Here is a 23,840-nt window from a genome sequence, read left to right as displayed (position 1 = left end):
TTTATGTTATATAGTAAAGCTTATAGATAAGCCCAAAGATTGAATTAGGTCATTCACTGACACATAGTTATTTAAAATAAGAAAAAAGAAAACAGTCTAAATGTCTAACACTTGGCGTTTGGTCTAGAAAGGTCGCAGTGTGGCAAGATGGTGAAATACGCAGCCGTTAACAACGATCAGGCTTTTATCTTTCTGAGTCACTGCTGCTGGGAATGCAAAGTGGTATCGCTATTCTGGAGGACAGTCTGGCATCTTCTTAGGAAGCTAAACATAACTTTACCATACAATCCAGCAACTGCACTCCTTGGTTTTTAACCAAAAGAGCTGAAAAATCTCACGTCCAGAAAAAACTGCACACAGATATCTCTACCAGCTTTACTCGTAACTGTGAAAAACTGGATGTCCTGCAAGCAAGATGTCCTTCAACAGGTGAACGGATAAAACACCCTGTGGAACAGCCACGTGGTGGGGGCAGTATTATTTGGTGATAAAAAGGTATGAGCAATTTAAGCTATGAAAAGACACAGAGGACTGAATCACTATATTGGACATCTGAAACTAATATAATATTATAAATCAACTATACTCCAATTAATATATATATATATGTATATGTATACACACACACACAGACATAAACAAAAATTTTATAAATATATTGACCAAAAGAAGAAAAAAAAATACAGAGGAACCTGAAATGCGTATCGCTTCATCAAAATAGTTGGTATGAAAAGCACATATACTGCATCTATATGACACTGTGGAAAAGGCAAAACCCTGAAGGCAGTGAAGGCCAATGGCCCTCAGGAGCTGAGCAGGAGGCAGGGAGGGAGGAATGAACAGCTGGGGACAGGGGACGTCCGGCTGAAACCAGGCTGCGAGATGCCCTAACGGCAGATGCAGCCGTCACCCATCTGTCAGGACCCGGAGATCTCACAGCACAGACAGCGGACGCCCGCGTGAGCCACGGGGCTTAGTCGGAAGGACACGCAGTACCTGGAGAAGGAAACGGCAACCCGCGCCAGCGTTCTTGCCTGGAGAATCCCATGGACAGGGGAGCCTGGTGGGCTACAGGCCATGGGGTCGCACAGAGGGGACCCAACTGAGGCATTTAGCAGCAGCAGCAGCACCTCACTGCCGGCTCACCAGCCCTGACGACCGTCCCACACTAACACGGGACGCTGGCGATGAGGATCCCATGGGCGTGTACGCCGAGCTCTGCACCTGCTGCCTAAGTTTTCTGTTAAACCCAAAACTACTCTCAAAAATAAAGTCCATTACACAGGGTATAGCGTCGGTATTTTATGAATCACTAGGCTGCACAACTGAAATGTATGTAATATTGTACTGACTATATCTCAGTAAACAAATAAGCTTAATGTAAACGTGTGAAAAATTTGGAAAGTGCAGAAACACACTTTCAAAAACTTACTAAAGTATCATTAATCAGTTTCATCACCCAGATAAAACCATAACTAATGTTTAGCTATATTTTCTCTAAGTCTTTTTATAAAAATGCATGTTTATTATTTACTTTTACTATATGCATTTTTAAAATTTTAAATAAAGTACACTACTTTAAAAAATTGTAGTTTGTCAATGAGATAAAATAAGCAGCCATAAAAAAATGATAAAGTACTTATTCCTATGAACATCTTTTCATATACTGTTATTGAGGGGGTGGGAGGAGAAACAGGTGAGAACAGAAGTATGTAAACAAAACAACACGTGTACGTGGACATGTGAGTTTAAACCACATGACGCTCACAGCTTGAGGCGATGGGATCACAGGTCACTCCTGTGTATCTTCCGCTTAGCTATACTTTTTCATTTTCTATCATTTCCTCAACAAATACCCTTCCGAGCCTGCTGGGTGATGGATGTTACGTGTCAGTTCTGCTGGTGAAACATGAGTATCTATTACCTTGGTAATTTAAACAAACAAAAACATGGTTCAAAAATGAGACCTAAATGTCGCTTCGATTGTTCTCAACGTGGTGCGTTTTGGGGAAGGACAGACCTTCGCTCTGTGGCCCGACGCTGTGCATGCTGAAGCCCCGTACGCTCGTGGGTCCGCCGAGGTAGAACCTGGAGGAGGGAAGAGCCGTCAGAGGACGTCGCCAGCACACACTGCGAGTGCGGAGGGTGCACTCTCGCTTCTGGGGGGCCCACGTCGCCACGCGCGGCACCTTTCAGGACTCAGGAGTGCACGAGAGGATGGAGAGCGCCTTTAAAATGCACGCTCTGGGGGCGGGGAGATACTTCTTTATAGTAAAAAGTGTATATTATGTTTGAGTAGGGAAGAAAAAAGCTCATACGGGTTATCGTTTAGTCGCTCAGTCCTGTCTGACACTTTGCAACCCCCATGGACTGTAGCCCACCAGGCTCCTCTGTCCATGGGATTTCCCAGGCAAGAATACTGGAGCGGGTTGCCATTTCCTTCTCAAGTGGCTCATCCCGATCCAGGGATCGAACCTGTATCTCCGGCATTGGCAGGCAGATTCTTTACCACAGAGCCACCAGGGAAGCCCCATATATGTTACAGAAACACAGAGAAACATTCAAGAAAGTAATAAAACAATCCCGTCATTGACAAGCAGGGTTAACGTTTGGTATTACAGTGAATCCATGAACCACCCTCGGGTTTCCTGGTGGCTCTGACAGTAAAGAATCTTCCTGCAATGCAGGAGTCCCAGGTTCAGTCCCTGGGTCGGGAAGATTCCCTGGAGAAGGAAATGGCAACCCACTCCAGTATTCTTGCCTGGGAAATCCCATGGACAGAGGAGGCTGGTAGGCTACAGTCCACGGGGCTGCAGACAGTCAGATACCACTGAGCGGCTTTCACTTTCTTTCACTTGAACAACCCAGAGGTTAATCCAAATATAACCTGCAGTCAGCCCTCTGTGCCCGAGCTTCCTCCACAGCCACAGATTTAACCAACTCCTGGCCGTGCAGGGCTGCAGTATTCACTGCTGAAGAATACCCACCTATAGGTGGACCCCCGTGATCAAACTCACGTTTGTTCAGGGTCAAAGGTACTTCCTGTTAGTCGAGTTTTTGGGTATGTGTATTTGTGTGACAGTGTATACATACAAATTTATGTACACAACTGTATTAAATTGGTGATATACTGTGTTGTGCATACATTTCTGCATCCTTCTTGCTTTTTAAAAATTAGCATAAAGGTATACAGGTTATTTTGAAAGTAGCTTAAACATAAAAACGAAATTAAAATGTGAATTAAGTGCTCTCTTAAATAGCTAAACCTCTTTTGTAAGAACCCAACCAGGAAGATCCAAAGGAAACCACTTGCAAGCAACCCGTTAATTTATTATTACTTACCTATCAGCAATGCTTGATGGTTTATCACCCATGGGAACCAACATTCCACCCCAGAGAGATGCTGAAAAAACCTATTGAAATACAAACAAACAACAGTTTTCTTCCAGCATTTCTGTCCTTCCAACGAGTATCAGCAGACAGAAAACGCACTGAGGTCTGGTCGCGGCCCGCGAGTCCAGCGCAAAGCTCTGGGTTGGGGCATGAAGGCTGCAGAGGGGAACACTCGGCTCAGGCAGGGGAAGAACCACAGCTCAAAGCGTTCTGAGGATATCTGTGGAACACGCAACTTCAAACCTCAAGACATACAAAACATACAAGCAAAACAACAAGCCTAAACCCTCAGCAGGGCCTGGCTCCAACCCCGGGCAGCCCCCTCCCTTCCGAGAATCCAAGCCCAGCGGGCCATGCCACAGCCAGAGTGGGGAGGGGGACCAGGCCCCAGACAAGGGAGTCGGCATCCACCAGGGCATCCATCAGGCCTCTGAGCGGCTGGCATCTCAGGAGAGGGGGGGAGCAGGCACGGTGCTGCTGCAAGTAAGAAACGCAGGGCTTCGCTGGTGGCTCCGTGATAACAAATCCGCCTGCTGATGCCGGAGACACAGGTTTGATCCCTGATCTGGGAAGACCCCAGGTGCTACAGAGCAACTAAGCCCGTGTTCCCCAACTACTGAGTCTACGCTCTAGGGCCCGGGAGCCAGCCTGTGCTCTGCAACCCTGACCGGAGAAAAGCCTGCAGGGCAATGAAGGCCCAGCACAGCCAAAAATAAATAATGAACAAACAAAAAGAATTGCAGACACACACGTCTAACCCAGCCTTCGGGGACAGCGCCTCCATCTGACAGGCCAGGGTCGGGGCGGTGAATGATCCGACGTGGGGATCCAATCTTCACGCCACATCATCCCCACCCAGAAGTGCCCTGGTGATGCCTGAGACCACAGTGGGCCCACTGGGCTGACCCCCGGCCGTCATCACGCGCCCCTGCATCTCCTGAGCGCCCCCCACAGGCTTCTGCCCAACTTGTCCTCTTGGACATGCAAAGTCCACATCCTTCAAAGCTGCCCAGAGAACTCTTTTTCAGAAGCTTCTGTAGGAAGTATCACAGACGAAAACTGGGGCAGAGTGGGCAGAGCGGGCCAAGTGCACATTCTATTCTGAGAAATCTGTCTCTGCTTAACAACGGGACAGACTGCTGCATGGCAGGGTGAGGGGCCGGAGCCCGGCGCACAGTGGGGCGGCCGCCCCTCGGACAAGGCGCTCCCGGCAGACTGTCCTCCCCGCCCCGCCCCCCGGTGGTCACGACCTAACGAGGGGGGACAAGGAGCACTGACTCCCCCCTGGAGACAGGCCCACCGTGCCGCGTGTCCCGCTGAGCTCGTGACCACAGGAGCCCCGGGTGCCCCCAGGCCTCGGCCTCTCCACCTGCTCCCTCCATCATCAGGCACCCCAATTCTTCAAGGCCAGCAGGATGACGAGCCGACCCCCTGATTCCCTCCCAACCTCACTCCCTGCTCACCCCCCTGAAATCCCACGGCCCATTACTAAAAACAAGCTGCTTTATGCGCCTCACGTGGCCATCCCCGGGTGGGGCGGGCAGACACCACCGAGGGTGGAGGGCTTATCAAAGACGCCCCCCAACCAACGACGATGAGGCAGCAGCCCCATGGCCACCTTATACCCCTTCACTCTGCTGTCCTGTTCTTCACGTCTCTTATCACCCCCTGCAGGATTATACATCCATCGTGTTGCTTGTGGGACTCCCCCTTCACTAGCATGTAAGAGCATGAACTGCTCTATTTACTGGGGTGTTCTTGGAGCCCAGACAGTGCCTGGCAGCCAGCCGGCCTGTGTGAGAATAAGGGAGGGAGGGATGGACGGACAGGTGGGAGGATAGACGGGCAGGTAGACGGATGGCTGGATGGAGAGGCAGGGGCTGGACGGAGGGAAAGGAGGCTGAGGAAGAGACAGGAGGGGCGGAAGGAGAAGGCGACCGTGATGGAGTCAAGGAGGGCGGACGGTGTGCCGTGGAGTGGGCTCGGGAGGGGACTGGAGAGAGCTCGCTGAACTGCACGAGAAACCGGCCCCTGGCAGCCTCCAGAGGGGAGGAGAAACAAAGGCAGGGACCGAACCCCAGGGCCCCGCGTCCAGGACCGATCGGAAGCAGCGGTACACGCTCGCGGTCACGTGTGTACCGTTCCATCAGAGCGCGCGCCTCGCCCCCGGGGCCTAAGGCAGCAGTGGGGTGCGGAGAGCTGCCCCAGCCACCCGGGCACCAGGAAGGGTGGGCAACAGGCACAGCGCCTCCTGGCCTGGGCTCCACTGCGGCGGGCAGAACCTGGTCACTCGCTCCTCAGGTCCTGAGGGAATCAGGAGGAACTAAACCAAACTGCCTTAAAAACATTCACCACAGAGACTCCTGCAGACACCCAGTGCCCTAAAGACCTAGCAAAGTAAGCTGAAGACGCAGAATTTCTAGGGACGTAACATCAGGCGGCAAAGACGGCGGCACACTTGTCCTCCATACACGTTTCTTGACGGCCCTGAGATGATGACAAGTGGGGAAGGGGCTCTTCCCGGTGAAATGACTGACAGGTGAGTTTTAAAGGACCTAATCATCGCTTCTCCCCAGAGCATCCTCAATTCTGGCCACATTTAAGGGATGAAGCACTTGAGCTTCAAGCATGACTGTTCTCATTTCCTCTTCCGTGCTTTAGATATTCGGGAACTGGGATCTAATCAGATTCCAAAAACACAGGTGACAAGCTCCTGGCGAGATACTCACTGTGTCAAGGATGAGTTGTTTATTCAACTGAAGCTCAAAGTCTTCTTTTAAGAAGCTCACGTCCCCTCCGGTGTAGCCGGCCAGCTCCTGTCGGGGGGGATCCTCAGGTGGGACGGAGCCCACAGACCGCAGCGTCACTGCAGTCAGTACTATAGGCTGCTGCTCTGTATTTTTAGGAAGGCCGCAGACCGCTTCTGTGTCCCAGAGGCTGCCTCCTGGTCGTTCGGGACGGTACCAGGGGCCTGGCAGAGACAGCGTCACCAGACACGCTGAGGAAGCGCAGAGGAGGTCGCTCCTCACGTGTGCTGGGAAAACACTCGCAACATCGACGCTCAGGACAGAGCTTGCTAAGGGCAGTATGGTGGCTCAGCCATAGAGAACCCACCTGCCGAGGCAGGAGACGCGGGGTCCATCCCTGGGTTGGGAAAATCCCTTGGAGTAGGAAACGGTAACCCACTCCAGTATTCTTGCCTAGAGAATCCCAGGGACAGAGGAGCCTGGTGAGCTGCCGTCTATGGGGTCACACAGAGTCAGACACGACTGAAGTGACTTAGCAGCAGCAGCAGCATATGAAAATTGGATTCCCAGCGGCTCCTCTGACACGGAGTTCAGGCAGACAGAGGGTCGGAGACCAGCTTCCCAGTCGCCTTCACCCCGAGGTCACCGGCTGGGCCCCGCCATTGTCAGGGTTACAACCCTGGGCTCAGGTGTTCATCAAGGACCACCAAGGAAGCCAGTCCCACCAAGTCACGACTCGCCTCCTGGCCTGTGAAGTGACCCATCTGAGGCCGGAACCTCACCCTGACTCTGAGCTCTATGAAGGCAGAGTCTGAGCTGCAGGGAGCAAATCCAGGGCTAGGAACCCTGAGAGGGACAGATGCCCTTGCAAGCCATTCCAGAAAGACCTTTACAGCTAAAAGAAGCTGTAAGTATTAAGAACGTGACTGCCCCCGAGGGACGCCCCAGTCCCCCAGGAGCCTGCAGAGGCCAAGGGGAGGGGGCACTCACCTGGTTCACCTTCAGCAAAGCACCTCTTCTCGGCAAGATGGAGGAGTTCCGCGAGTCGATGACCATCGAGTGCTGGAAGAGGGAAGGACGGGGTGTCTGCGCTTCAGTGTGGAAGGACACCAGGCGCCCCCTGCGCACTGGCTGCTCGCCAGGCACTGTGCCGAGCACTCCCTTAGGGGGCTTCACCTTCATGAAAACCTCACGTCTGTGTGAGGACCCAACAGAGCCAGGGAGACAGGTCACGTCTGCCGGCTGGGCGACTCCGACCCCATCCCCAGCCCTGTCCTCTCTGGGAGCTTGATGCCCTGACGGACGTCGGCTCAGCCAGCTTCCAGCTAAGACACCACAGTGGGCCCTTACTCCCTCCGTTTCCATCACCTCCGATGTTACTTAGGAAAAAAGGACGTGAGGCTGTGTCCAGATATTCACAGGGACTGGTTCTAGCCGCCCCAACAGTGACGCCTCTCATTCCCTCCGATGCAGGTGAACGCCGTTCTCCCAATGCACACGGCCTGGCTGCACCAGGGTAGGTACACGCCGGTGGCAGAAGCAAAGCCCTTACCGACAGAGACGACTTCAGCGAGTGCCCGCTCTCCTTCCGGACGGCGAAGGACGCAACCCTGGAGAGGCAGCCCAGCTCCCGCCAGACGCCCTCCCACTTGACAGTGTGGCTCGTCTTCCAGGTGGGAAACTGCGAGCAAACACGGAGACCGTCAGCCTTCGTGCTGCACGGGCGCGGGGTTGTCCCAGCCCAGGTCGTGGGATGAGGCATCATTAGATCATTAACCGATCAAAAACTAAGACACTCTGTGAAACGGTGGGATGGGAAGAGAGGAAGACAAGGCAAGCTGGGGAAGGAGGGAATGGAGGCAGGCGGGGGCGGGCTGGGCGAGAAAGCCAGGGTCGCCTACAGAGGGGAAAACTGCTTGAGTGGTGGGGCCGTGGTCTGAGCCAGGGGCGGGGGTCACTGGTCTGATGCTGCAGAGAACTTTATAACCACCTGGTTTCCTTTCCACCCGAAAGGCCACGGGACACAGACCCCACCTGGCTGTCTGAAGTCAGGCAGGGTGACCCACATGAGCCACATCACCCCCAGAGAAGAGCAGGGAGACGGGGTCACAAGTGAGTGATGAGTGGAGGTACTGGGTGGGGGGGCCTGCCGCAATAGCTTCCTGGGTCCCTCCCTGGAGACGCTCACCCAGCAGGGCACGCAGGGCCGTGAAAGCGCAAGAGCGGCAGAAGCGGCTGCTCTGAAGACCGCGCGGGGAGCTACTTTCACACGGCATGTGCCCCAAGCCTTTCCTCATTAAACTAAAGCCTCCACCAGGAGGGGAGGAAGGGGGACAAGCTAGAAAGGAAGGTAAAGAGCAGGGCTCATCGTAAAACCAAAAAATGTTCAAATGACAGTAATTCCACGCGATGCATCCGGCCAGAAGTAAAGGTGCCATAAACCCATGATGAAAGCGTCCGGTAACCTGACGTGACCTGCACTGTCAGGAGTGATCAATCTGAGTGTGCACGAGGGACAAACAGACGGTGTCCCAGGAAGTCGGGGCAGGGAAGAGATGTGACCGGGTCAAAGTATCTGCCGCCGTGGAGGTTGGCCACCCTCTCTGGTGCTGGCATCGGGCACTTGGCGAGTGGGGAGGTGCCTGGCTGGGAGGCGGCTGGCAGCAGGACAGGGAGCGGAGGGTGACCCCAGCGACAGGGCCCCCAGGCACCACGCTTCAGCCCAGGTGTGGCTGCGCGCCTGGCCCTGCCCCCTCGGCTGTGTCTGGGGATCAGTCGACAGGCGCCTGGGCCCCACTTAGGCGCACAAAGGGAAGGACAGGAGAGCCACTCACGCTGTACTCCGCTGATACGCCTCGGTCTGTCTCCCGCAGCGAGCTCCAAGGGAACTGTCCCGTGACTTTGTACACATTTACGGAGAAACTAGGAGACAAGGGGACAGAGCTTTAAATGCTGGGACGGCGATTATACCGGGCACACATCTACATCAACAGATTCACAAACATGCTTCGGGGCTCATCTTCATGGGGAAATCTACGCATGTGGTGACGCAACAGAAGTGTCGGCCGATTCTGCAAAGTTTCTTTTCAGAAACTTCCACTATGCCGCCTATCTTAGCCCCTAAACCAGGCCACTGAACACAACGATCTGCTGGGCTTCCTACTTTCTTTCGAAGTTTCCAGGCTGTGGTTTGAAGAAGGACAGGCCATAAGAAGTTTCTTTTGTTCCATAGGAAAACTGGAAAGTCACCTTTTCTGCCCGGCCTAGAAGATTAGGGAGTTTAAGGCCAAGTACCTGGGAGGCAAAGAAAAACAGCAGAGATTTTATAAGTAAGTTCATCCGTGTCATTTCTTTTGAGAGTACACTCACAAGAGGTGTCGCATGATGTTTCCCCTTCTCTGACTCACTGCACTCGGCATGCCAATCTCTAGTTCCATTCATGTTGCTGCAAATGGCATTATTTCACTCTTTCTAATGGCTGAGGAATATTCTATTATATACACGTACATCTCATGGACGTACGGGACGAATTTATGGTTACTAGCAGGGAAGGGAGGGAGGGAAGGGATGGTGAGCGAGTTTGGGATGGACATGTACACACGGCTGTATTTAAAATGGATAACCAACAAGGACCTGCACAGGGAACTCTGCTCAATGTGTTGGGGCAGCCTGGGTGGGAGGAGAGTTTGGGGGAGAATGGATGCATGTATACCAGAATGGAAACATGTATACCTGGAGAATAGATACATGTATACTGGGAGAATGGAAGCATGTATACCCGGAGAATGGAAGCATGTACACCCGGAGAATCGATGCATGTATAGGAAAATGGAAGCGTGTACACCCAGAGAATGGATGCATGTACACCCGGAGAATGGAAGCATGTACACCTGGAGAATGGATGCATGTATACCCAGAGAATGGATGCATGTACACCCGGAGAATGGAAGTATGTACACCTGGAAAATGGATGCATGTATAGGAGAATGGAAGCGTGTACACCCAGAGAATGGATGCATGTACACCCGGAGAATGGAAGCATGTACACCCGGAGAATGGATGCATGTATAGGAGAATGGAAGCATGTACACCCGGAGAATGGATGCATGTACACCCGGAGAATGGATGCATGTACACCCGGAGAATGGAAGCATGTACACCTGGAGAATGGATGCATGTATACCTGGAGAATGGAAGCATGTACACCTGGAGAATGGATGCATGTACACCCGGAGAATGGATACATGTATATTGGGAGAATGGAAGCATGTACACCTGGAGAATGGATGCACGTATAGGAGAATGGATGCATGTACACCCGGAGAATGGATCCATGTACACCCGGAGAATGGAAGCATGTACACCTGGAGAATGGATGCATGTACACCCGGAGAATGGATACATGTATACTGGGAGAATGGAAGCATGTACACCTGGAGAATGGATGCATGTATAGGAGAATGGATGCATGTACAGGAGAATGGATGCATGTACACCCGGAGAATGGATACATGTATACTGGGAGAATGGAAGCATGTACACCTGGAGAATGGATGCATGTATAGGAGAATGGAAGCGTGTACACCCGGAGAATGGAAGCATGTACACCCGGAGAATGGATGCATGTACACCCGGAGAATGGATGCATGTATAGGAGAATGGATGCACGTACACCCGGAGAATGGATGCACATACACCCGGAGAATGGATGCACATACACTTGGAGAATGGAAGCACGTACACCCGGAGAATGTATGCATGTACACCCGGAGAATGGATGCATGTACACCCGGAGAATGGATGCATGTATAAGAGAATGTACGCATGTACACCCGGAAAATGGAAGCATGTACACCCGGAGAATGGATGCATGTACACCCGGAGAATGGATGCATGTATAAGAGAATGTACGCATGTACACCCGGAAAATGGAAGCATGTACACCCGGAGAATGGATGCATGTATACCCGGAGAATGGATGCATGTATAGGAGAATGGATGCATGTACACCCGGAGAATGGATGTATGTATAGGAGAATGGATGCATGTACACCCGGAGAATGGAAGCATGTACACCTGGAGAATGGATGCATGTACACCCAGAGAATGGAAGCATGTACACCCGGAGAATGGATGCATGTACACCTGGAGAATGGATGCATGTATAGGAGAATGGATGCATGTACACCCGGAGAATGGATGCATGTATAGGAGAATGGATGCATGTACACCTGGAGAATGGAAGCATGGACACCCGGAGAATGGATGCATGTACACCCGGAGAATGGAAGCATGTACACCCAGAGAATGGAAACATGTACACCCGGAGAATGGATGCATGTATACCCGGAGAATGGAAGCATGTACACCTATGGCGGAGTCCCTTTGCAGTTCACCTGAAACTATCACAACATTGTTTATCAGCTACACCCCAATGCAAAATAAAAAATTTGAAAAAAAATAGAATCATACAAAAAATAATTACAAGGGTTTAGATGTAAAGAATGGTAACTCTTAGGAAAGACTATATGAGCTGAGGGACTCTCACAGAAACAGAATAAAGATGTATGTACACTAGGGTCTGCCTTTCATCTGCAATTGCTTTTCTTCTTTAAAGCCTGCCTCTGCTGAGGGCACACGCATGATGAAGTTGAGGGATAGGCTGAACCCGCTGACTGTGAAGCTCAGAGAACCTAACTCTGTGGGCTTGGAGTTCAGGAGAAGTTGAACAAGAAACTATTAATATGAACATGGGTTATCACCACCTCACTCTCAAACAATCCATCTTCGTAACAAAGCGTGTTATAATCAACTCTAGGAAGATTAATGAGAACCACAGGACAGCTTACAAATAAAGATTAAAGGTCATGGAAAAGTTCTGGAATCGCCATCAGTTTTCAGAGTATAGTTCACAACTGGGGACTTCCCTGGTGACCGAGACTCCACACTTGCCCTGTAGGGGGCCTGGGTTCCGTCCCTGGTCAGGGAAATAGACCCCACATGCTGCAACTAAAGATCCCTCACGCCACAGCCAAGACCCAGAGCAGGCAAATACACAAATATTAAAAACAAAAAACTTCACGATGGAAAGCTCCACCCCCAGGAAGGGAAAGTCCGTGTCTCACCATGCTGCCTTCGTTGTTCCCGACCATGGTGTTGTAACTGCCTGTTAACCTCCTTAACTCCGTTACTTCAAAGGTAACGTCTAACCCATTGGGAAGTGCATCATCACCTAATAAGTGAGCAAGATGAAACAATTAAGACAGCTTGAGTGTGCAGCTTTATTTTCTATCCCACTGAAATAAGAGACAGAATGCAAACTGAAGCCTCCGCTGATTTTACAACCTCCTTTGGAACACACACGTGCTGGTTTAAAGTCCAAGAACGTGCGTGAAAACCCCATCACATCCCGACCCATGGGTCTGGTTTCTGTGGTGGAAGACAGTGAGGGCAGGCTTCGCTGAAAGAGGCAGCAGCATTACGTAAACACAGTCATTTGCATTATTTGCTGACTGTACTTGTTCCCCCACAAGTGAGCCCCTTGAAAATGCCAGGGTCAGGGGGTGCGGTGGCGGGTGGCTCAGTTCAATGGACGTTAAAACATGGAATTCGAGTGACCGAGGGGCTTGAGTAACCCTGATGGAGAAGTAACAGCTCGACCTGGATGTAGGACGTCGATGGCTCTGTCCTTCCTACGATGGCGGCGTGTGGCCTGAGTTCGGTGCAGCTGCCCCTCACCCACCGAGCGCCCTGGGGGGCAGGGGCCTGAGCGCCAGAAAGGCTGAGGTCAAACCTGGGACCCTGGCTGGACACCCATGGCCTCTGGGAGTCGTCAGACCCAGGGACACCTGGGCAGGGGCTCCCGAACTCTCAGATTCAGCGGGTCCAGGGTGGAGCCATGGCACCACTTTTTTTTAAATTAGCAGGCTTTACTGCTTAGAGGAGCGGTTTTAGGTTTATAGAAAAACTGAGCAGAAAGTACAGAGTTCCCATGAGCCCCCTCTGCACTCCCGTCCCCCACACACTGCACTGGTGGGCTATGTTTGCTCCAACTGATGAACCAACAGAGATGTTCCTGTTAACTCGAGGGCTGGCTGCACTAAGGTTCACTGTTGGCGCTGCACATTCTAGACATCTGACAGATGGGTGACGTCCACATTCTTTCTTAGAAGCTCCTGGGTAGTTCTAGAGGCAGCCAGGGTGGAGAACCACGGACAGAAGGGAACCAGCTGACCGCGTACACATCACATTCACAAAAGACAGCAGAGCACTAAATCTAACGTCACCAGCAGGACTCGCCACCAACAAGCATCAGAGCAATGGCACGGGCCACGGTCACACACCTGTCCCGCTGGGGGGAGGGACCAGGGGGTCTCTGTTACTCACAGGTGAACCTGTATTCCAGGTAATAGAAACGTCTTTCATTTACATAGCATTTTATATTTTTGCAAGTCCTTTCATATCCTGTTTCATTTTCATCTTCTCAAAATTATCTTTCACTCAATCCTGAAGAGTTCACTTGTTCTCTGATCCATTCCAAATATGTATTTTTCAGGGGACTTCGGAATGGAGTGAACCAACGCATACGGAGTCCTTCACGATTCGGTCTTCTGATCCTTCTTCTGCCTCAGCTTGCATCACTCATTCCCCACAACTGCCTTCTAGCTCTGGCGCCGTGGCATCCACCCAATGACCCTTTCTGGCCACTGGGCCTATTCTCTCTCCCTGGAACACTCCTCATCAGTCCTGCTCCCCAAACGCACTCAGGCACACACATCTTTTAGGTCTCAGCATCTGAGTCACCTCTTCCAGGAAGTCTTCTCTGATCCACTTTGCCTCTGCTGACCGAGAGACTGTCTCCTCCTGCAGCGCCCCGCTCGCATACAGCACAACCTACTGCTGAACTGTCCTCACTTCTGTCTGTCCCCAGCCCTGTTCCACTTGACCAGAAATTCCTTCGGAAAGACACCATGTCTCGTCTGCCATGGTCTCTTCCCATGGCAGGGACTCATTAACCAAAGAATAAACACCAAGGTAAGACAGTTTGCCCAATATCATAGCAATCGAGCAAGTGAACAGACACTCAAAAGTGAAATCTGACTCCCACTTGCCTCCTCTTCTTAACACACATTTAGGTGGAATCTGCCAAGAGCTCATTCAGACACCTGCTGGGGTGGGTTATCTTGAAAAAGCCCGGCCCTCTCCTTCTCAGAACCCTGGTCCCATCCAGGGGCTCGGCAAGCAGCATCTTCAAAGTCACCTGAGCTCCCTCGGTCTGACATGAAGACCCAGTGAATTCCTTGAGAACACATGTACTCTCTGCCTGGACACTAAATAGTGATCCTAGGGGGACAGATGAAAAGGTGAATCAGAGAGAAGCTGCAACCAGGATGCGTACCTTGACACGTATCGATCAAAACATCCACTTGTCTAAATATTCCTAGACGCAGCAACTTTTCACGGGCTTCATGAGACTTCCTCATAACCTGTAAGAGAGAAAAACAGAGACGGTATTCCTCCAACATACAGAGACATACATGGTGGCGGTGAGACCAGACTGGCCGCTTAGCATTCGTGTGAAGTTGATGATTCCCTCAGAAGAATATTAATTAAAAAAAAAAAAAAAACAACTATATTTTTAAAAGTGGGAATGGCTGAACACTACTTGAGATCACATAAAACGGGGACTGGAGGCAGCCCAGTCCCCAAGGTCACGAAGAAGCTGCTGGCGACTCTGCCAGGTACCTAGGTGTGGTTCCGCGAGCAGACGGACACGAGGAAGCCACAGAGGAGAGGACGGTGCAACCGGGAAAGACGCAGGTGCCTAAACGAGTAAGGGCCCAGGAGTCGGCGGGGGTGGGTGGCAGTGAACAGCCCACCCCCCAGGGTCATGCAGGGCCCTGAAGGGAAAGTGCGCTGAGCACTGGGGGGGTGCAGGGAGGGTCAAGACCCCCCACCAGCAGCTCTGCGGCAAAGCCAGGATGGCCGTGAGGAACAGGGGGAGGGGCGGCCCCGGGCAAGACGGGGAACACCTCTTCTCTGGGGTCAGGGTGGATGTGAAAGCATGTCAGCTAATGGAGGGGGTTCAGCCCCCTTCCCGGTAGGAAGCGAGCTCACCAGTGGGGGCGGGGTACCCAGTGGTAAGGGCAGAGGGCCATGGGGCCTTTTGAAGGGGATGGGAAGGCCACGCACAGGGGGACACTTGCCTCGATAAGGTTTTTCGCCTTAAAAACATCTTTAATTTCACACATGATGATGTCATCCTTAGTCCTTCCAAGTCCATCAAAATGAACGTGTTGAACCACCACCTGAAGGTGACAAGGGGACACAGACTGTTGAGAACAAGATGGGGCAAAAGGTCAGGCCTCAGGCCAAAGGCGCAAACCTAAAACTAGCTTCGAAGACTTTTTTTTTTTTTTAATGTAATGATCCACGTTTCTTAATTCCATGCCTTTTCAAAAAACTGGTCCCTTGAATTGAGTGGGTCTGTACTTCCTGCGAAGGAGACTTACGAGGTCTCTGCAGCCAGATGACCAAGGGCCAGGTCAGTCCTAAAGCCAGGCAGGGTGCAGAGATCCTCTGGACCTCCTTCCCCACATGCTCCCTGGGGCACCGGCCTCTGGATGATGCCGACTGTGACCTGGTTTAATAGCTGAGTATTCTGCCGGAGATCCTGTGTGGATTTCAATGGAGCACGATAAACACTAGCTCAGAGTCTCTCCCTCGTCTATACTTAGTTCAGTCATTCATTCAATAAAAATGCATTGATTACCTATGAACCAAGTATCACATTGAACACTGAGACTGTATCAGCAAGCAAAGCTTAAAAATGGAGGTTATATTCCAAAGGGGCGAGAAACAGGCAATGTGCATGGTACAGTAGATGGTAGTGAGTAACAGAAAAATCAAGCAGGCGTAACGGGGAGTGTTAGGGCCTGCGTGACTTACAGGTGATCAGAACACTATACTACAATCATAATCAAAGAACCAATGAAAAGGAGGAAGGTGGGAGGGGCGTTCAAGAGGGAAATGACATATGTACACCTGTGGCTGATTCAGGTTGATGTAGGGCAGAAACCAACACAACAGGATAAAGCAATTATCCTCCGATTAAAACTAAGTAAATTTAAAAGAGAAAAAGGGACTAATAAAAATGTGCTTACATTTCCCTATTTAATTTCAAGGCAACAAAGTTTAGAAAAAGTTTCATTCAAGACCCAAAGTCTTTTTTTTTCTGGGAGGAGGGAACAAAGGTTAAACTTTAGCACCACTTGAGTTTCTCTTTGAAATACTTTTGGGTTTTTTTGTAACATAAACACAAAAATGTGTTTGTTTACCCTTCCCGTGCAAAGAATCACCAAGGAAAAACTATTCCTCTAAAACCGGAAGCTATTTCTCTAAGTGTCCAGTCTTTCTAAAATGTAGCTGGCTGCAAACTCTTCTTTGATAAAGGTGTCAACAAGGTTAATCCCTGTCTGCTTCCCTGGTGGCTTGTGGAAGCCAGCGCTTCTAGCAACAATGGTATGGAGCCCTCGCCCTCCACGGGATACGCACATCCTTGTTCTCAAGAATTTCCTGCTTAGCTTCAGGTTCAACTTCAACAAATTCAGCTTCTTCTCCTAATGCTCCGAAATCAGGTCCACTGGCAGGAAGAGGCTCCAAACTCTGAAAGGGAGTGGGGGGGGAAGCGCAGATAAATGAACTCACATTAAAAAGCCAGAATCTTTTCGTTTTTGTCTTTAGAGGATGCTCCAGGAAACCCAGGACCACAGTTCGTTCTAGTGCTGGTGGCAACGGGGTGGGGAGCACAGTGAGTGGAAGCAGCTGTCGACTTACAAGCCTTCGGCTGACAGTGATTCTTCACGGTCCAGAGTATTGTTATTACAGACAACAAAGGTGAAAATTAGTCAACAAAAGTGTCAGGCACAAACTACAATGACTGTTCCATGAACTGAGTTCTGTACACCTAAGACTCACTGAAGACAAAAAAAAAATTGCTTAAATACAAGTTTGTCCCCTTCTCTTTTAGAGACTGGGAAAAAAAAACCCATCTGCAAACAGTACCCCTCAGCAACGCTTGTGCTTCTGGGCTAGAGGAACCTAGGTCAAAATCTGAAGACGGAGCCCTTATCACACATCATCTTCTTGGGACTGAAGTAAACAAGATCCCTAATCAGTCATCTTCTAATAAGCAGATGCTTATAAATAAAAATACAAGTGAACCCCTAAGTGAGCAGGATAGTATTGATCACATTAAAGATACTGATAAAGATAAACATGTGGTACCCCTGAAGTCACTGTGAGGCAGAACCAAAAGGAAGAAAATTGAGGAAGAAAGTGAAGATGAAGTAATCTGTCCCCAAGCCTCCTTTGATAAAGAAAATGCTTTTCCTTTTCCACTGGATAGTCATTCTTCCATGAATGGAGACTATGTGATGGATAAACCTCTGGATCTGTCTGTTCGATTTTCAGCTATCCAACGTTAAGAGAAGAGCCAAGGAAGTGAGAACTCTAAAATCAGATTTAGGCAAGTGACTCTCTATGAGGCTCTGAAGCCCGTTCCAAGGGTCTCTTCCTCAAGCTGCAAGGCCTTGAGCAGGAGCTGTGAGCTAACCAAAGACTCCCCAGAAGAGCCCTGTTTACAGAAGTCCCTTTTCCAGTCCTCGAGTAAATCTCCAGATAATAAAACACTGTTACAAAAAAAGGATGAAAACTCAGTATTTAAAATCCCTCTTCCTCCATGTGAAAGTTTGGAGACAGAGAATCTTTTTAATGACACAAAGGGTGCTGGTTCTCATGAGCCTATAAAGATAAAAACGAGATCCATCGTGGAGCATGTGAAGTTGCATCAGTTCTTCAGTTAAATCCATGTAGAACTGCTAAAACAAAACCTCTACAAAACAACCAAGATGTATCCTTTGAAAATATCCAATGGAGTATAGATCCAGGAGCAGACCTTTCTCAGTATAAAACGGATGTTACTGTAGATGATACAAAGGATGGCAGTCAGTCAAGATTAGCAGGAGAGACAGTGGACATGGACTGTACGTTGGTTAGTGAAACCATGCTGTTAAAACTGAAGAAGCAAGAGCAGAAGGGAGAAGAGAGTCCAAATGGAGAAAGAAAGATGAATGATAGCTTGGAAGACATGTTTGATCGGACGACACATGAAGAATATGAGTCCTGTTTGGCAGAGAGCTTCCCCCAGGTAGCAGATGAAGAAAAGGAATTGTCAACTACTACAAAAAAAACCAAACACTCCTGGTGATAAACAAGATAAAGTCAAACAGAAAGCACTTGTGGAGCCATATTTTAAAGGTGATGATAGAGAGACTGAATTACAAAATTTTCCTCATATTGAGGTTGTTTGGAAGAAAGAAGAGAGAAGAAAATTACTTGGACACACATGTAAGGAATGTGAAATTTATTATGCAGATTTTCCAGCACAAGAAAGAGAAAAGAAGTTGGCTTCCTGCTCAAGACACCGATTTCGCTACATTCCACCCAACACACCAGAGAATTTCTGGGAAGTTGGTTTTCCTTCTACTCAGACTTGTATGGAAAGAGGTTACATTAAAGAAGACCTTGATCCTTGTCCTCGTCCAAAAAGACGGCAGCCTTACAATGCAATGTTTCCTCCAAAAGGCAAAGAGCAGAAGACATAAATGTTGAAGCAAAAACAGAAAAGAGGACAATTTTCTTTTTAGTTATTTATAGTTAAAGTTGGTGTTAAACATTGATTTTTTTTTGATCTTCTGTAAACTGGTTTATAAATCATTTTTCTATTGAAAGTGTTTTTAAATGGCATTTACTCATCACACAGACAACTATTTAAAAATGTGGATAAGTTTATGTTGTATTTTCTTGCTTTTGCACCTTGTAAATAACAAGGTGCTTTTATTTTGCACTCTAAATTAAGAGTTGTTTATTACTTTATTTGGTAATACCTAATTACAATTTTGAAAATACAAAAAAAAAAAAAAATTGCTTTCCTGTTACAGAAAGTATCCTAGTTTTTTTAAACCAAAACTAGATACAATCTAGGATAGTTACATTAACAAACCCAATTACTAAAAGATACTTCTCTGGACTCTGATAGATTTGTTTTGGTTCAGAAAGTCTCACTCACACACTAAGGGGAGTAGCATATGCCAGAAAGTGGTCCTTCAGTCTGAAGTGACATTGCCTCAGAAGCGTTCAAGCATCTTCTGAGTAAGGACTCTACAGTAAAAATTATGGAGACATGATAATACAGTAGTATGCAAAACAATGCGCATATAATACTATGTATTTATTACATAACATAACTGCTTCAGTCCACAGGGTCACATGGCAAAGTGGGAGCCAATACAATTCGGGAGACCCTGGTTCCATCCCTGGGTTGGGAAGATCTGGAGAAGGAAATGGCAACCCACTCCCGTATTCTTGCCTGGAAAATCCCGTGGATGGAGGAGCCTGGTGGGCTACAGTCCATGCGGTTGCGGAGTCGGACACGACTGAGCGACTGAACAATGTGACTGCGTAACCACGGGCATTCCCAGAGGCTCGAGTGGCCCCAGGTGGCTGTAGGGGAGGACTATGGCACCGGTCACCCGCTGCACCCTTCCTCCACCCGCTCTCCATCCAGAAGCACTTCTGAAGTGCGCAGCCGTCTCTGCCGCCTGCGGACCGTGCAGCAGGGGGACTCTGGGCCGTTCTCGCCTTTTCCCTGGAACGTTCAATGGCCTCTTGTCGGCACATCCTCCATCATGGCACTGGTCCTCTGGAAAGGCACTGACCCGACAGTACCATGGCCGCTTTCCCATCCTGGCCTGAACGGCTGGGCCTTAAAAGCGCCCCCAGGGAGAGAGTGCAGCTGGACTCTTCAGCGGGGCGCGGAGGAGCTCCACCATGCAGCCCCCTTCTGCTACTCCAGACTCGACCCCGACCACACGCGACCCTCGCGCTCCTGTCTGGGCGCAGCTGGTCCTCTCCGCCCAGGATAACTAGCCTCCTCCCCAGAGATGAGCCGAAAGAACTACCCTCGCTGTCATCTCCTCTGTGAGCCGTCCCTGGTTCTTCAGCGAGAATCCGTCCCTTCTTCACAGGGATACCCCTCGGCAGAAGTTTATGACCTCAACAGTACTCCTTTTTATTTTTACCTGCCCAGGTATATCAGAAATACCCATTTATGGAATGGGTGAGTGAATGATTTTTTTTCGTTTGTTCTCACGTTTAATAAATATCTGAGTACCTACTGTCTGCTTAAGGCAGCCGTGAATAAGACAGACTCGGTCGTTCCCTCAGGGACTGATGTAGATTATTTACATGAGTACAAACGGAAGATGATGTTGGGCAAAGAAATAGAATTTATTTCACATAATTATCCTTTCATTTTTGTTGTGTAAATATTCAAAACAGGAGTTCATTACTGTATTTCTCAAAAATGTGAACAAATCAAAATAGTAACTTTTTAACTTTTTTTAACATGGACCATTTTTAAAGTCTTTATTGAGTCTGTTACAATATTGCTTCTGTTTTATGTTTGTTGGTTTTTTGGCCACAAGGCATGTGGGATCTTAGCTCTCTGACCAGGGATCAGACAAGCATCCCCTGCATTGGAAGGAGAAGTCTTAACCACTGGACTGCCAGGGAAGTCCCTAAAATAGTAACGTTTTAATGCAACCTTTCATGAACATGCTTCTGTATTTAAGTTTACATAGTGCTAAAAAGTGTATTACAGATGAGCAAATCCTACATGCAGAGTATATACTATGGTTAGGAACACACACACATATTCATTGTTCTTAATCCGATGCCTGACAAACAGACTTTGTCTGGACATTAAGTTCATGTGCTATTATGCTAAAAAATATTCCCTTATGGTTCCTAAAATCTCGAAGCATAGAACATACTTCACCAAAGACTTGCCACTCCCATTTGTAGTCTTAAATCCGAAATTCAGACTTTAAGTTCAACAGATGGTGTCTTTTACAGTCTCACCAACTGCACCAAAGCTGGATGTCCTAAATTAACTGTTTCACTAATAGAGACTCATTCATTCACCAAATATCCACCCACTATGTAACAAGCACTTGCAAGAGTCTCACCTTCACAGAATTTGCATTGCAGTGTCTGGCTAAGTATTCAGTGAAATGAATTAAAATAAATATTTGGATCTAGCCTCTAACCTTTAAGCAGATGTCTACTGTGAGTTGACAAACTTTACTGAACACCATATGCCAAGCACTGGGCAAAGCAGTGCTAACGGAAGAAATAGGACATGAAATAAATTTAATGAGTTATGAACACCATCTTTAAAGTGATATAGACTCGAATGAGACAGAAAATACCAGAAAAAATAATAGGTATCTATGGTAAGTACTGTTTCAGAAAACTTTTTTATTCCAGTTTTTTTTTTTTTTTTTTTAATTTTTTTGTCTTGCCATGAAATGTGTGGGATCCTAGCTCCCCAACCAGGGACTGAACTTTTCCTGCACACCCCCCTACCACCGCCGCCAACCCCCAACAGTGGAAACAGCATCCCAACCACTGGACTGCCAGGGAAATCCTGATTCAGAAAACTTTTGTTTCACATATGCATGAGGGTACTGGCTCAGAGGTTAAAGCATCTGCCCGCAATGCAGGAGACCCGGGTTCGATCCCTGGGTCGGGAAGGTCCCCTGGAGAAGGAAATGGCAACATACTCCAGTATTCTTTCCTGGAGGATCCCATGGACAGAGGAGCCTGGTAGGCTACAGTCCACGGGGTCGCAAAGAGTCGGACATGACTGAGTGACTTCACTTCACTTCACTAGATAGCAAATATGGGAAGTTTTCTTACTGCGAGTTCTGACTAAAAACCCCAACACTGGCCAGTGAAATTAAAGAACTGCAATTATTTTTTGTCAATGTATTCAACAAGGAGTGGCAGTTTCAGTGTCAAAGGAACTTGATAAAAGCCAAGTCTTTTTGTTCCTATACTCCTGAGCACCTAGAACAGTGCCAGGCAGCACATAGCTGACCATCAGTAAACATGAGCTGAATAAATGAACAAATGCTTACTTTGCCAAGATGCTACAAGGGATCCAAGTCAAATAAGATGTGATTCCTATTGTTATCTAGAAACTAAGAATCTAAAAGGTTAAGTGAAAAATGCAGAGCTAAAACAGGACACCAGAATAGAAATGTCAATCAAGGAGGTTAGTAGCACATCCAAAATGAGGAACGGAGGGGAGACAAGGTTTGTGTAGAAAATGATTTGAACTGAGTTCTAAAAACATCATGGACTTCATTTGTGGCTCAGCCAGTAAAGAATCCACGTGCAATGCAGGAGACCAGGGTTCGATCTCTGGGCTGGGAAGATCCCCTGGAGAAGGGAAAGGCTACCCACTCTAGTATTCTGGCCTAGAGAATTCCATGGACTGTATAGTCCATGGGGTCGCAAGGAGTCAGACACGAATGAGGAACCTTCACTTCACTTCTAAAAGACTGGCCCGTTTTGTCAGCTATTGCGAGTGATGAAAGAGGAGAGCTATGCCCAACAGCACGGTCCAAATAGTGTTTTATTTGAAAGAAATATCTAGCAAAGGGAAGTTAAGGTCAATTCCGGACACCATGCTGGGACATCTGTGCTAAATTCTTTCAGGAAAACTCCCGAAAACTTCTGAGCAGCACAACTGAAACAATCTAGGCTGCAGAAAAAGTTGTGCTGTGGGCTGGGACTCAGGAACATGCAGATGATTCAGAACATTGTTTCAGAACATTCTGAGGCTTGAACGGTAAGGCCTTGGACAGATATTCTTTCTCTGGGCCTCAGTTAAGATTGCAATAAAGGAGAGCAGCCGGGCAGTCTGCCTACCACACCATGCCCAATCAACTGCATTTACATGCACCGTGTTTCAATTCTCCCAACAGCCCAGTGAGTGGACACTATTACCACCTCCACTAAGCCTGGTTACCTCTTTGACAAGTAACTAGGAGACATGAGGACTGCTGAGCCTGGGTTGGAAGACTTCAGAAGATGTTTCCTGATCTAGGAAAACCTAGCAAGAACCCAGCAGCAGCTGAGCCAGAGAGACTGGAAAAAGCAAAAAAGCAGAGACGTTACTTTGCCAACAAAGATCCATCTAGTCAAAGCTCTGGTTTTTCCAGTGGTCTTGGATGGATGTGAGAGTTGGACTGTAAAGAAAGCTGAGCACCGAAGAATTGGCACTTTTGAACTGTGGTGCTGGAGAAAACTCTTGAGAGTCCCTTGGACTGCGAGGAGATCCAACCAGTCCACCCTAAAGGACATCAGTCCTGAATATTCATTGGAAGGACTGATGCTGAAGCTGAAACTCCAATACTTTGGCCACCTGATGCAAAGAAACAGACTCATTGGAAAAGATCCTGATGCTGGGAAAGACTGAAGGCAGGAGGAGAAGGGGACGACAGAGGATGAGATGGTTGGATGGCATCACCGACTCGATCGACATGGGTTTGAGCAAACTTCGCGAGTCGGTGATGGACAGGGCGGCCTGGCGTGCTGCAGTCCATGGGGTCGCAAAGAGTCGGGGACACGACTGAGCGACTGAACTGAAGGAACTCAGACGCCGCTGAGGGCAGAGAGAATTTATTCCTCCGCTGCAGGACATCGCGGAAAGCCCGCTGGCCCTGTCCCGGCCCCACTGCTAAGTGACCTTGGTCAAGTCAGGTCTCCTCTGGGTATCAGTTTTCCAGC

At 48.8% G+C, this 23,840-nt stretch overlaps 1 protein-coding gene and 1 pseudogene across 1 annotated transcript in view; one reads left to right on the top strand and one right to left on the bottom strand.

Annotated features, from left to right (window-relative positions):
- SAMM50 (SAMM50 sorting and assembly machinery component) overlaps window positions 1-23,840 on the bottom strand; it is a 34,034-nt gene that overhangs the window by 9,795 nt on the left and 399 nt on the right. Inside the window, exons 2-12 of the mRNA XM_065945140.1 lie at window positions 16,695-16,805; window positions 15,347-15,448; window positions 14,539-14,626; window positions 12,266-12,372; window positions 9,304-9,434; window positions 8,975-9,062; window positions 7,693-7,821; window positions 7,131-7,202; window positions 6,123-6,209; window positions 3,343-3,413; window positions 2,021-2,088 (exon numbers count right to left, since the gene is read on the bottom strand). Coding sequence (XP_065801212.1) covers window positions 2,021-2,088; window positions 3,343-3,413; window positions 6,123-6,209; window positions 7,131-7,202; window positions 7,693-7,821; window positions 8,975-9,062; window positions 9,304-9,434; window positions 12,266-12,372; window positions 14,539-14,626; window positions 15,347-15,448; window positions 16,695-16,805 — 1,054 coding nt within the window. The remainder of the gene's footprint in view (window positions 1-2,020; window positions 2,089-3,342; window positions 3,414-6,122; window positions 6,210-7,130; window positions 7,203-7,692; window positions 7,822-8,974; window positions 9,063-9,303; window positions 9,435-12,265; window positions 12,373-14,538; window positions 14,627-15,346; window positions 15,449-16,694; window positions 16,806-23,840) is intronic.
- On the top strand, window positions 17,145-19,105 carry LOC136160505 (DNA endonuclease RBBP8-like; annotated as a pseudogene).

Source organism: Muntiacus reevesi, chromosome 1 (assembly GCF_963930625.1).
Source record: "Muntiacus reevesi chromosome 1, mMunRee1.1, whole genome shotgun sequence".
Lineage (NCBI taxonomy): Eukaryota > Metazoa > Chordata > Mammalia > Artiodactyla > Cervidae > Muntiacus > Muntiacus reevesi.
The sequence above is the reverse complement of the archived record's forward strand: the minus strand, read 5'-3'. Positions and strand labels throughout refer to the sequence as shown.